The sequence below is a fragment of the Entelurus aequoreus genome, linkage group LG11 (assembly GCF_033978785.1).
Source record: "Entelurus aequoreus isolate RoL-2023_Sb linkage group LG11, RoL_Eaeq_v1.1, whole genome shotgun sequence".
In the NCBI taxonomy this organism is placed as follows: domain Eukaryota; kingdom Metazoa; phylum Chordata; class Actinopteri; order Syngnathiformes; family Syngnathidae; genus Entelurus; species Entelurus aequoreus.
Window position 1 is genome coordinate 26,472,323 of NC_084741.1, and position 15,261 is coordinate 26,487,583.

Here is a 15,261-nt window from a genome sequence, read left to right on the forward strand (position 1 = left end):
AGCCACGGCCTCACCTGCCATCATGGAAAGAAAAAAAAAGTAAAAAGAAAAAAAAATTAATTAAATTGTTATATGTAGCCAGTGATTATACTAAAGTTATTTTCCATTTAACTTCACCAGTTTTAGATTATTTTTATTTTTATTTTCACATTTGCCGTTCAAATACTGAGAAGAGACGGTGCGGTGATCAGCAGCCAGTTGAGGGACATCACTGCGTTGCGCCTCAACATAGATTGTGCGCAATGACTCGGCTAACTGCTGAGCTGCTGTGCAGTGAGACCGTATTGCTATATGAATTATATTATACATTTCCATAGTTTAGTTAGCTGAGGTATATAATGTACAGTGTATTTTGTCAACAACTGTATGTGTGTAACGTAATTTTAGTGCTGAGCATTCATAAAACTGCTGCGAAGACACACTGTGTGAGGCTCGTCTCATAACCCCGCCTCCTGGTGCCAAGCACCTCCGCCGCAGAATTCACCGCCCGACGGGAGCGCCACACCAACCAAAGCCCACACCCAAACCCTCCACGTGCAAGACCGACTCCACCCAAAAAAAAACACTTAACAAGAAACCAAAAAGAGCAAAAACAACAATGCTCGCGCTGCAGGAGCCGCGAACGACCGCAGGGACACAACATTAGGTACACCTGCACTGCAGGTTCATATGTTTGTAAATCTGACTGTGATGATGCAGTCGTGCCTCACCAGACATTAACCTCACCGCACGCCACTGGATGTAACACAGTGGTGAACATACCCTTTCCCAACTTCTTTGTCACGTGTTGCTGGCATCAAATTCTAAAGTTAATGATTATTTGCAAAAAAAAAAAAGTTTATCAGTTTGAACATCATATGTTGTCTTAGTAGCATATTCAACTAAATATCGGTTGAAAACAATTTGCAAATCATTTTATTCTGTTTATATTTACATCTAACACAATTTCCCAACTCATATGGAAACAGGGTTTGTATATATATGTATATATATATATATATATATATATATATATATATATATATATATATATATATATATATATATACATATATATACATATATACATATATATATATACATATATATACATATATATATATACATATATATACATATATATATATATATATATACATATATATATATATATATACATATATATATACATATATATATATATATATATATATACATATATATATATATATATATACATATATATATATATATACATATATATATATATATACATATATATATATATATATACATATATATATATATATATATATATATATATATATATATATATATACATATATATATATATATATATATATATATATATATATATATATATATATATATATATATATATATATATATATATATATATATATATATATATATATATATATATATATATATCCATATATTAGGACTGTCAAAAGATTAAAATATTTAATCACAATTAATCGCATTTTGTTCATACTTAACTCAAAATTAATCGGGATTAATCGCAGAACAATCTGGACGAGTATACGGACACTGTGACCTCATACATACAGTTCAATGAGGCGCGCATCATTCCAACGCGCACCAGGGTTTGTTATAACAACGACAAGCCCTGGTTCACACCCAAGCTCCGACAGCTGCGCAAGAAGAAGGAGGCTGCGTGGAGAAGCGGGGACCGAAGTACATACAGAGAAGCGAAGTACCACTTCACCAGGGAAGTGGAGAAAGCTAAATCTGTGTACTCTAACCGTCTACAGGAACAGTTCCGCTCCAATTATTCTGCGGCAGTTTGGAAAGGTCTAAGGGCCCGTACGAACTATAAGCCCAAAACCCCCCAGGCCCTGAATGACCGGACTCTCGCTCAGGGCCTCAACACACATTACTGTCGTCATGAACGGCCTTCAGCTCATCAAAGCCATGCTCCCGCCACCATCACCCTCCCCACCAATGCCAGCACTTCATTAAAGGAGTTAAAGGACTCAAAGGACTCCAATGACATCACAGGACTCCAAAAACACAATAAGACTGTAAAGACCCTCTCCATTAAAGAAGAGGATGTACGCCGGCAGTTCTTGAAGCTGAATACGCGGAAGGCCCCCGGGCCGGATGGTGTCTCCCCCTCCACTCTCAGACACTGTGCGGACCAGCTGGCTCCTGTCTTCACTGACATTTTTAACACCTCTCTGGAGCTATGCCGCGTGCCGTCCTGCTTTAAGACCTCTACCATTGTCCCTGTCCCCCTAGAAAGCACGGATCACAGGACTAAATGACTACAGGCCGGTCGCGCTGACGTCTGTGGTCATGAAGTCCTTTGAGCGCTTGGTCCTGCCCCACCTCAAGGACATCACCGCCCCCCTCCTGGACCCACTGCAGTTCGCCTACAGAGCCAACAGGTCTGTGGATGATGCAGTGAACCTGGCCCTCCACTTCATCCTGGAGCATCTGGACTCCCCAGGAACCTATGCTAGGATCCTGTTTGTGGACTTCAGCTCTGCCTTCAACACCATCCTCCCTGGACTGCTACGAGACAAGCTCTACCAGCTCAGCGTGCCCGACTCCCTCTGCAGTTGGATTAATGACTTCCTGACAGACTGAAGACAGCACGTAAGGCTGGGGAAGATTGTCTCGGACAGTCGAACCACAAACACTGGTACTCCTCAGGGCTGTGTACTCTCCCCCTGGCTCTTCTCCCTGTATACAAACTGCTGCACCTCCAGTCACCAATCCGTAAAACTGCTCAAGTTTGCGGATGACACCACCCTCATCGGGCTCATCTCGAATGGCGATGAGTCCGCCTACAGGAGAGAGGTAGACCGGCTGACGTCCTGGTGCAGCCTCAACAACCTGGAGCTGAACGCCCAGAAAAAAGTGGAGATGATCATGGACTTCAGGAAAGTCACAGCCCCACCATCCCCCCTCACCCTGATTGACTCTCCCACCCCCGTCCCCATTGTGGACTCCTTCCGTTTCTTGGGCACCACCATCACCCAGGACCTCAAGTGGGAGCTGACCATCAGCTCCCTCATCAAGAAGGCCCAGCAGAGGATGTACTTCCTGCGGCAGCTGAGGAAACTTAAGGTGCCGACCGAGATGCTGGTGCAGTTTTACTCAGCCATCATAGAGTCCATCCTGACCTCCTCCATCACAGTGTGGTTCCCCGGCGCCACAGTCCAGGATAAGAATAGACTGCAACGCATCGTACGTGCTGCGGAGAAGGTGATTGGCTGAAAGCTCCCATCACTCCAGGACTTGTTCTCCTCCAGGACCAGGAGGCGTGTGGGTCGGATCACAGCTGACTCTTCTCACCCTGGACACACACTATTCTCCCCTCTTCCCTCAGGCAGGAGACTACGCTCCATCCAGACCCACACCTCCCGCCACCTGAACAGTTTTTCCCCTCGGCCATCAGGAAAATGAACAATAACTCCTAACAGCAGCTCCTTGAATTCCTTGAATCCCTTCTAGGTCTATCTGATAGCTCAGTCACAGCTCTTTTTATACCAAATATGTGTTATATGTGTTTTATGTCGCACGTTTGCACCTAGTTTGTGAACCCGTTCTCAAACAATGGCAATAAAACTATTCTGATTCTGATTCTGATTCTGATTCTGAGATACAGTCGTGGTCAAAAGTTTACATACACTTGTAAAGAACATATTGTCATGGCTGTCTTTAGTTTCCAATAATTTCTACAACCCTTTTTTTTTTTTGATAGAGTGATTAGAGCACATACTTGTTTGTCACAAAAAACATTCATGAAGTTTGGTTATTTTATCAATTTATTATGGGTCTACTGAACATGTGACCAAATCTGCTGGTTCAAAAGTATACATACAGCAATGTTAATATTTGGTTACATGTCCCTTAGCAAGTTTCACTCCAATAACGCGCTTTTTGTAGCCATTCACAAGCTTCTGGTTGAATTTCTGACCACTCCTCTTGACAAAATTGGTGCAGTTCAGCTACATTTGTTGGTTTTCTGACATGGACTTGTGTCTTCAGCATTGTCCACAGTTCTCCACAGTGTTTATCGGTAAACCTCACCCACTGACAACTTCAAGACTAGTGCTGACTAGTGCTGGCATGCCAGTGGATAGCCCGAGTTTTTAGCTCGGTAGTCAGCACACTCGCCTCTTATGCCGGCGACATGGGTTTGTAGTCGTAGGAAGAACACAACGCAGCCGAGAAAGAGAGAGTGCACTAACGCTACACTACGACTGCTCTGAAGAAGGCTGAATTGTCAACCTAACATCCATCCATCCGCTTCCGCTTATCCGAGGTCAGGTTGCAGGGGCAGCAGCCTAAGCAGAGAAGCCCAGAATTCCCTTTCCCCAGCCACTTCGTCCAGCTCCTCCCGGTGGATCCCAAGGCTTTCCCAGGCCAGCCAGGAGACATAGTCTTCCCAACATGTCCTGGGTCTTCCCCGTGGCCTCCTACTGGCCGGATGTGCCCTAAAATGCTGCACCTCCAGTCAGTAAAGCTGCTCAAGTTTGCGGATGACACTACCGTCATCGGGCTCATCCCGGATGGCGATGAGTCCGCCTACAGGAGAGAGGTGGACCGGCTGGCGTCCTGGTGCAGCCTCAACAACCTCGAGCTGAAAGCCCAGAAAACAGTGGAGATGATCATGGACTTCAGGAAAGTCACAGCCCCACCATCCCCCCTCATCCTGATTGACTCTCCCACCCCCGTCTCCATTGTGGACTCCTTCCATTTCTTGGGCACCACCATCACCCAGTACCTCAAGTGGGAGCCGACCATCAGCTCCCTCATCAAGAAGGCCCAGCAGAGGATGTACTTCCTGCGGCAGCTGAGGAAACTTAAGGTGCCGACCGAGATGCTGGTGCAGTTTTACTCAGCCATCATCGAGTCCATTCTCACCTCCTCCATCACCGTGTGGTTCCCCGGCGCCACAGTCCAGGATAAGCATCGACTGCAGCGCATCGTACGTGCTGCTGAGAAGGTGATTGGCTGCAAGCTCCCATCCCTCCAGGACCTGTTCTCCTCCAGGACCAGGAGGCGTGTGGGTCGGATCACAGCTGACTCTTCTCACCCTGGACACAAACTATTCTCCCCTCTCCCCTCAGGCAGGAGACTATGTTCCATCCAGACCTACACCTCCCACCACCTGAACATTTTTTTCCCCTCGGCCATCAGGCACATGAACAATAACAAGATCTGATAGCTCAGTTACAGCTCTTTTTATTACCAAATATGTGTTATATGTGTTTTATGTTGCACGATTGCACCAAGAAAAATTATTAGTTTGTGAACCCGTTCTCAAACAATGGCAATAAAAACTATTCTGATTCTGATTCTGATAAACAATTCCCCTGGAGGGCGGTTTGGGTGGCATCATGACCAGATGCCCAAACCACCTCATCTGGCTCCTCTCAATGTGGAGGAGCAGCGGCTTTACTTTGAGCTCCTACCGAATGACAGAGCTTCTTCCCCTATCTCTAAGAGAGAGCCCCACCGCCCGACAGAGGAAACTAATTTCGGCCGCTTGTACCTGTGATCTTGTCCTTTCGGTCATAACCCATAGCTCATGACCATAGGTGAGGATGGAGCATAGATCGACCGGTAAATTGAGAGCTTTGTCTTCTGGCTCATATCCTTCTTCACCACAACAGAGCGATAAAGGGTCCGCATTACTGAAGACGCCGCACCGATCTGCCCGTCGATATCACGATCCACTCTTCCTTCACTCGTGAACAAGACTCTGAGGTACTTGGGGCAAGATCTCCTCCCCAACCCAGAGATGGCACTCCACCCTTTTCCAGGCGAAAACCATGGACTCGGACTTGGAGGTGCTGATTCTCATCCCAGTCGCGTCACACATTTGGCTGCAAACGGATCCAGTGAGAGCTGAAGATCCTGGCCAGATGAAGCCATCAGGACCACATCTGCAAAAAGCACAGACCAAATCCTGCAGCCACCAAACCGGCTCCCCTCAAAGCCCTTGACTGCGCCTAGAAATTCTGTCCATAAAAGTTATGAACATAATCGGTGACAAAGGGCAGCCCTCGCGGAGTCCAATCCCGGTTTGTCTTAGGAAACCCTACCAGGGGGCATATAAGCCTGCGGACAACATAGCTCTTAGGATCACTGGGACACACAAACTCCTCTACCATGATAAGGTGGCAGCTCAGAAAGGAGTAAACCTAAACTGTTAGCATATAAAAAGTTTTTCTTACACAACAAAACTTTGTCTGCAAACAAGAATCTTACACCTACACTAAATTAATGAGTGTCCGTACATTAAGACATGGTTCGCACACAGAGACATAGTTGACGCAATCGAAAATTTTGTAAACCTAAAGGTTTGTAAATAGAGAGGTTTGTTAATCAAGGTTCAACTGTACTACTGGAGCAAACAATTTCAAGCACTTTGCAGCAGGTTTGAAAATAAAGTACTTTTAGGTAAGAACTCAGCTTTTGTCAAAAAGTTTCCTTGTGACATTTGCGAACACCATCCAGGAAAATGTCATAGTGCATATTTAATTCAGGCATTTCTTTCATCTAAGATGTAACATACCTTCTGCTCCAGCGCCATGCGATATTTCTGCTCCAGGCGCTTGCACTTGCTGACCAAGTTGCTCTGCTCGGTGAAGATGGAGGCGGCTGTGGCTATTTTGTCTGGCGTGCTGCTCTCGCTGCCACTGCTACCTAGCGTGCGCATCTCCTCTTCGTCACTGCTGATGCTGTCTGCGCTGCACACACAGGGGAACAACGCCGCTGTTGTCAACGCACGCACAGCACACTCCACAGGGTGCACTGACAGTACCTTTGAGTAAACTTCAAGTAAGGCATGTAGTCGATCACTGCGGGGCCCCCGCCATCCATACCCTCTCCCTTCAGACAGAAGCTAAAAGGGACAAGACGGGATAGTTGATGGTAGAACATGGGAGATAAAGTGCAGAATTTGACTTTATTTGTCTTTCAAAAAACTGACCATTCCCCCAATCCGCGCCATTTGCTTGTTGTAACTAACTTTAAATCTGATAATACACATTAGGTTTTCAAGAATAGCCATACTATGATACCATCACGCAAAAAAATATCTATACCTGCTTTTTTCAGTATCGTCACCGAATACTGTACAATACTCTTCAAGCCGTGTCTATTCTTGGCATGTAAGGACTGAGCAGTCGCAGAACACCTCCTGTCTCAAAAAACATCCAGTGTTTCCATTCATTTATCTGTGTCAGGCTGCCACAAATGCGGATTTGGCACTTTCGTTCCGCCCTCGCTCATAAACAAATGATACTAGAATCGTGGCCGTGTGCATCGTAAACCTCATACACACCTGCTTTGCAAGAGAATACAAAATTTAGCAAAATGCATCTATAGTGGCATTGGCGATGAGCTCTTAGCATTAAAAGTGCAACGAGAGGAGGAAGTGAAAAAGAAGAGTGTGTCTTGTGTCATACATTTTTTCGTTAATATAGTCCGGTTTTGAAAGATGAAGTAGTCACTGTGAAATTGAGAGTAAAGATCCACCACCACAAGCCCAGACAGTTTACATACACTTGTAAAGAACATAATGTCATGGCTGTCTTGAGTTTCCAATCATTTCTACAACTCTTATTTTTTTGTGATAGAGTGATTGGAGCACATACTTGTTTGTCACAAAAACATTCATGAAGTTTGGTTCTTTTATGAATTTATTATGGGTCTACTGAAAATGTGACCAAATATGCTGGGTCAAAAGTATACATACAGCAATGTTAATATTTGGTTACATGTCCCTTGGCAAGTTTCACTGCAATAAGGCATTTGAACACCCTACTGTGCCCAAGACCCAAACTCCGGGCTGATGATTTTAAGTTGTCCTGAAGAATTTGGAGGTAATCCTCCTTTTTCTTTGTCCCATTTACTCTCTGTATAGCACCAGTTCCATTGGCAGTAAAATAGGCCCAGAGCATAATACTACCACCATCATGCTTGACGGTAGGCTTGGTGTTCCTGGGATTAAAGGCTTTACCTTTTCTCCTCCAAACATGTTGTTGGGTATTGTGGACAAACAGCTAAATTTTTGTTTCATCCTAAAATCATCAGCCCGCAGGTTGGGTCTTGGGCGCAGTTGGGTGTTCCAACAGGACAAAGACCCCAAACTCATGTCTAAAATGGTAAAGGAATGGCTAAATCAGGCTACAATTAAGGTTTTAGAATGGCCTTCCCAACGTCCTGACTTAAACATGTGGACAATACTGAAGAAACAAGTCCATGTCAGAAAACCAAAAAATGTAGCTGAACTGCACCAATTTTTTTTTTTTTTTTTTTTTTTTTTTTTATGTCCTGCCCAGCTTCTCAGGCAAATCATATAGTTGATGTAGATGCCCATATCGGCTGTTCAGATTTACTTTACAAAAGAGAAGTGTAGGATACTTCTCTTGTTGCCTTATTTGTATTTTGACTTTATTAAATGTATTTATATTATCATTTGGTGCAGCCGGGCCGGAGCAGGAGGGGATAGAAAGAGAAAAAAAGGAAGACAGAGGGGGGAATTGTGGGGACAAGAGGGGGATTAGACAGAGAGACAAAAACAACAACAGCAAACATAACAACAACAACAACAGAGCAACATCAGCAAATACGACATGTAAAAATATGATGGTAAAAATAAGAGCAAATAAGCAGTTAGCGAAAATAAAAAATAATACAGAAATGATAATGAGCATTATTACACTAAAAATGGAGCAATATGAATACCAATAGAAATAGTGCTATTGATAATAAACAATACCAACACTTTACCTTTATTATCAACAATACAATTGTTCAAATGCAACAATACAAATACGTAATGATAACTTGAGATACGAAAGAATGCAGAAAAATGGAGGGGAAGAAAGAGAAGCAACCTACATTAACCTTGTAGATTGTTATAGTAACAATAGGTTAAGCTTTGTCAGTGTGCCATGTGTTATACCCAGTTTACCCTAGGGCAACAACGTTAATATATGTTTGATGAAACGTGATTATGTGCATGAACTGCACCAATTTTGTCAAGAGGAGTTGTCAAAAATGTAACCAGAAACTTGCCAGAAGCTTGTGGATGGCTACCAAAAGCGCCGTATTGCAGTGAAACTTGCCAAGGGACATGTAACCAAATATTAACCTTGCTTTATGTATACTTTTGACCCAGCAGATTTGGTCACAGTTTCAGTAGACCCATAATAAATTCATAAAAGAACCAAACTTCATGAATGTTTTTTGTGAAAAACAAGTATGTGCTCCAATCACTCTATCACAAAAAAATAAGAGTTGTAGAAATTATTGGAAACTCAAGACAGCCATGACATTATGTTCTTTAGAAGTGTATGTAAACTTTAGACCATGACTGTATATGTGTATACAACTGCCGTGGAAAGCGTGCCTAAAACCTCCAGAAGCAACCAAACCTTCATCATTTCCATAAGTGCTAAATACTGGTGACACGTTGCCTTCATTGGTGAAATAAGTAAGCCAATGGTGTTTAAAGTGTGGCATTGCAAGAATAAAATAAACAAACAAAAAACCCCAGCAAAATTGAATACAATTTAGCAAAAAGGCTTAATGTCATGAGAAAAAGTTTAAATGCTGATACTATTAACAAATAAAACCACACAGATTTGTCTTTGAATACAAATTGTATTTTAGCCCTTTTTTTTAGCCTATTACAAATACATATACCTGTTCGAACTGTTTTGTTTTTGAATGTTACCTCTTGGCAGCTGATACTGCAATTTGAAATATGTGCAAAAAGATGTTGAAGCACATTGATCTTAAATACTTGACCCTTTAATTTTAAGGATTGTATTTAAAAGTACACGGGTTATTTGCGGTATCCAATAAATATCAAAAATCTTGGCAATTGAAAGGTATCTGTATCGATTAGTGAAATTCTGCTATCGTGACAACCCTAATATACATATGGGACTACTCAAAATGTGTCTTGACCCATATTAGGCAACTTTATGTCATACTTTATTTCAAGGTTCCAAATGAAAAAAATATAACTTTGAGTAACAGGAGTGAGTTTTTAGCATATAAATAGCAAATACATAAAAAATATGTCGGGATATCCATCCAGCCATCCATCTTTTTCCGCTATCCAAAGTCGGGTCACAATGTCAGCAGCCTAAGCAGAGAAGCTGAGACTTCCCCTACCACAGCTACATCGTCCATCTCTTCCCGGGGGATTCCGAGGCGTTCCCAGGCCAACTGGGAGACATAGTCATCCCCGTGGCCTCCTAACCGGTCGGACGCACCCTAAACACCTTCCCAGGGAGGCGTCTGGGGGGAATTCTGACCAGATGCCCGAACCACCTCATCTAGCTCCTCTCAATGTGAAACAGCAGCGGCTTTACTCTGAGCTCCTCTCGAATGTCAGAGCTTCGCACCTTATCTCTAAGGGAGAGCCCAGCCACCCGACATAGGAAACTCATTTTAACCACTTGTACCCGTGATCTTGTCCTTTCGGACATAACCCAAAGCTCATGACCATAGGTGAGGATGGAGCATAGATCGACCGGTAAATTGAGAGCTTTGCCTTCCGGCTCAGCGCCTTTTTCACCAGGACAGACCGATGCGAGTTCCGCATCACTGCAGACGCCGCATTGTCTGCCTGTCGATCTCACGATCCACTCTTGCCTCAGTCCTGAACAAAACCCCAAGGTACTTGAACTCCTCCACTTGGGGCAGTATCTCCTCCCCAACCCGGAGATGGCACTCCACTCTTTTCTGGGCGAGAACCATGGACTCGAACTTGGAAGTTCTGATTTTCATCCGAGTGGCTTCACACTCAGCTGCGAACCGATCTAGTGAGAGCTGAATATCCTGGTCAGATGAAACAAAGCAGGACCACATCTGCAAAAAGCAGAAACCTTATCCTGCCAAGTAGATTTAGATGTGGCCGCAGACATTTTAAGGAACGTCCCCCTGGCTGTAAGCAGTGTTGGGACTAATTACTCTAATGCCGTTAGTTTCGGCGGTAACTAGTAATCTAACGCATTATTTTTTATATTCAGTAACTCAGTTACCGTTACTACATGATGCGTTACTGCGTTATTTTACGTTACTTTTAATGTAGTATAAAGTGTGTTTTATCGGAGCGCTGCAGTGTCATCGTTCTGTGTCATAAGCCGGAGAAGAGAGACGTGCGCTCTGTGTGTGTGTGGGTGTGGGTGTGAGTGTGAGGAGGGAAGAGAGGGTGTGTGTGTGTGAGGAGGGAAGAGAGGGTGTGTGTGTGTGTGGGAGGGGGGGGCAACACAGATAGACAGACAACATTCTCTTATTACTATAATCAAATGACAGCAGTCATTTCCATGAGGTTATTTTCTAATATAAGTGTTTAGGCCCACTTACAATGACAATAACAACAAATATTGTTTTTCATGAACTGTGTACTTGTATAGTTTGTCTGGGTGGAGGTCCTGCTTTGGAAATAATGTGTACCCCTTTCAGACATTGCATTTAGTTCCCATTAAGACATTCACATGTTGCACAATGAGATGTAAGCAGGGGATCATGTGTACATTCCTGCAACTTCCTGTTTGTAAAAAATATATTTTTATTAGTATTTATTTAATATACTAACAGCATTTCATGATTAATATTTATAAATTAAGATTCCTAATAAATGATACTAGAATAAGCACACATTTGATTGGTAAATCATAGAGTAACAACCTGGAATGACACTTTATGTGTGGTGTTGGAGTTGTCCGACTTTTTGTGTGGCTGTAAACGCATCAGTGGCTAAGTGCCATATGTGCATGTGTTGGCGCAAGTGAGAAAGAGCGAGCGGCTGCTGTTGATATAACAAAGTTGCTTTTGGTCTGGTTTGTACTGCAGAAAATTACCACTTTTGCTAGATATCATTTTTTTACTAATGTTTTGGTGATGTGTTTATGGCCGACAATAAAGAGTTTTGCTCAGTAAAGTGATGGATGGAATTCATGTCCTCAAAGCGTCTCGACAGACGTTACAATATTTGAACAAGGATGACGAAAAGTGTTTTCTCTGTCGTGTCCGTGTCGTGTCGAAAATTGTTATGCGCTTATTTTTTTATTTGACTTTGTGCGTGGCATAGATTTGCCGTGCGCAGAGGACGCTTGAGCAGTGCACAATTGCACAGGCGCGCACCTTAGAGGGAACATTGCTGTCAATTCTCTTATATACTCTTTCATTCTGGACTTCTAGAGTATTTGATTATCACATCACTCTAAATGTAAAGACTATATAGTTCACAAACATAAAGAGGGATCCTAGTGGGCCAGGCCAATCTTTCCTTATCTCTAAACTAAAACTGGGGAAATGTGTAGAGTGTTCTGGGCTTCAGACATGATTTTGTGTCAGAATTCCTTGAAGAAAAAATGCATGGTTAGGCTTTGTGTATGTAGTGTGTGCCTTCCTTGCTTTACAGCTATGTTGTTATTATGCTGTTTGTTACTTATGTATGTTATGTTGCAGCTATTTAAAATAGTTTTGTCGATTTGTTCTGGCTAGAAACAAATTGGCCTTTGTAACATATCTTTGTGTGTTGTATGTAGAGAACATTGCTTAGCAGAGTTCAGTGATGCAAATGCATGTCAAGTTGATCAACAGATTGTATTATTCTCCAGTGCAATAACAGTACTGACATGAAGGCTAAAAGGGCATTATTGGGAGCCTTAAAAAAAGAAGAAAAAAAGAAGTAACTAAATAGTTACTTTTCACAGTAACCCATTACTTTTTGGTGTAAGTAACTGAGTTAGTAACTGAGTTACTTTTGAAATAAAGTAACTAGTAACTGTAACTAGTTACTGGTTTTCAGTAACTAACCCAACACTGGCTGTAAGGGACGTCACCCTGTAAGGGACCGCTCACAGTGGTGGCGACAATGTGAGAGTGGACATGTGTAACGTGTTCCAAAATGATTGATACAACAACGTATGTGAGTATGCTGAATTTAGCTTATCCAAACTTCTGACGAAATATGATTAATAAACACTTTACGGTTGTTATTATTTCGGTTGTGGAATGCGTGTTCGGCTGTTTGTATGCAATAAACAAAAAAAAGATGTTTGTATCGGTTGTTGCTTTCCAAATAATTATACAGTAACTACAATTAGGATACACATTTAACAACGTATGTGTGGTAAACGCTAACAATTTATAAACTAAAACTACAAACAACTATAAAAACCTTTAGTTGTTATTTAACAATTTGATTTTACTGCGACAGAACTTAAGGCTCAGTTTAAAGTCATTGTAAATTAATGGTTTAATGTGGTTTTATTTTGGCTGTGTGGATATGTTTATTTCTGCAAGACTCCTATTTTGTTGTCTATTGTGTTTGGAGTTGCCATATATGGCTCAAGACAAACTTTATACTTGTTCTGTCGAAAGTGTCACCGTTAAGCGTGTATATTTAAACTGCATGGGGTAAACTGTGGAGGCTTAACGTTGAACATTTATGCCAATAATTTATTATATTGTATTAGTCATGTATAATTGCATTTGCATTCATTACAGTAAGGTTTTGTAGGGTATACCAAAAAATAAGCAAACAAGGTGGATACACAATAACAGAGTCTTTGTTTTATTGTGGTTTGTGTTGTGTCCTGTAAATGACGTCAGCGTTGTTTACCACTTGTGGAAACCTGCACTTTTAAATATTTAATTAACAAATTATCACTTGTTTAAATTAGTATTTGTGGAGGGAAATGTGGCCAGCGTGTTGCGCAAGCGCTGTTTCAGGTCATCTCCCGAGTCGGAATCCCGAAAGAGATTCTGATGGACCAGGGCACGTCCTTTATGTAACGCACGTTAAAGGAGCTGTACACCACCGATTTCCACTATCAGTCAGAGTCCTGCCACGTTCAGAAGTTTTCTGATGACTCTGCGATAGTGGGGTTTATTGAGGATGGTGATGATGAGGAATACAGGACACTGGTGGAGGACTTTGTCACATGGTGTGGAAAGAACCACCTCCAGCTCAATGTGACGAAGACCAAGAACCTGGTTGTGGACCTGGGAAGGAGGAGGAGTACTCTGGCGACCCCTGTTTCCATCAGGGGGGTCGATGTGGACATGGTTGAGGATTATAAATACCTCGGAGTACACATCGACAACAAGCTGAATGGGTCAAAACACGCTGAGGCACTCTACAAGAAGAGACAGAGCCGCCTCTACTTCCTCAGGAGGCTAGGATCCTTCAACGTCTGTAAAAAGATGATGAAGATGTTCTACGAGTCGGTGGTGGCGGGCGCCTTCTTGTACGCCGTGGCCTGCTGTGGCAGCGGACTGAGAGCGAGGGACGCAAACAGGCTGGACAAGCTGGTAAAGAAAGGCCAGTAACGTGGTGGGAGTGGAATTAAGACTCTCTGACGGTGGTGTCAGAGAGGAGAAGTCTAGCAAAGCTCCTAGCCATTATGGACAACACCTCCCACCCACTACACTCGAACCTGGCGGAGAGAATGAGCACGTTCAGTGGAAGGCTCAGACTCCCAAAATGCAACACGGAACGACACAGGAGGTCCTTCATACCGACAGCCATCAGACTGTATAATGCATATGTTCCTTCTTGACTGCACTTAAATGTAGAATATATATATAATATATTTATATTATTCACATGTGAATCATGCTGTATAGTATTTATTGTCTATTGTGAGCGAACTGTGGTGCTGAATTTCCCCCAGGGATCAATAAAGTACTTTCTATTCTATTCTATTTTAAATATTTTCAAATGCCAAACTTCCACACTTTTTTCCCCATTAAATTGTTGAAGTACAGGCAGCACGGTGAAACAGGGGTTAGTGCTGGCGCCTCACAATAAGAAGGTCCTGGGTTCGATCCCCAGGCTCAGGGTCTTTCAGTGTGGAGTTTGCATGTTGTCATGACTGTGTGAAGTCCCTCCGGGTACTCTGGCTGATTGGCAACACTAAATTGACCCTAGTGTGTGAATGTGAGTGTGAATATTGTCTGTCTACCTGTGTTGGCCCTGCGATGAGGTGGTGACGTGTCCAGGGTGTACCCCGCCTTCCACCCGAATGCAGCTGGGATAGGCTTCGGCTACCCCCGCGACCCCAAGAAGGCCAAGCGATAGAAAATAGATGGATGGATGGATTGTTGCAGTACAAAATATGAATCAAATTAAATTCAAACTTGATTTAAAAAAAGTATACAAATAATTTCACATAACTAAAAAAAAGTGTCAACAAATTTTGTTATTGGGAGGCAATGCAAATAATACAACAATTTAGGTAACAA

At 42.6% G+C, this 15,261-nt stretch overlaps 1 protein-coding gene across 1 annotated transcript in view; it reads right to left on the minus strand.

Annotated features, from left to right (window-relative positions):
* rundc3b (RUN domain containing 3b) overlaps nt 1–15,261 on the minus strand; it is a 92,305-nt gene that overhangs the window by 31,780 nt on the left and 45,264 nt on the right. The window contains exons 6-7 of the mRNA XM_062062780.1: nt 6,806–6,886; nt 6,557–6,731 (exon numbers count right to left, since the gene is read on the minus strand). Of these exons, the coding sequence (XP_061918764.1) occupies nt 6,557–6,731; nt 6,806–6,886 (256 nt within the window). The remainder of the gene's footprint in view (nt 1–6,556; nt 6,732–6,805; nt 6,887–15,261) is intronic.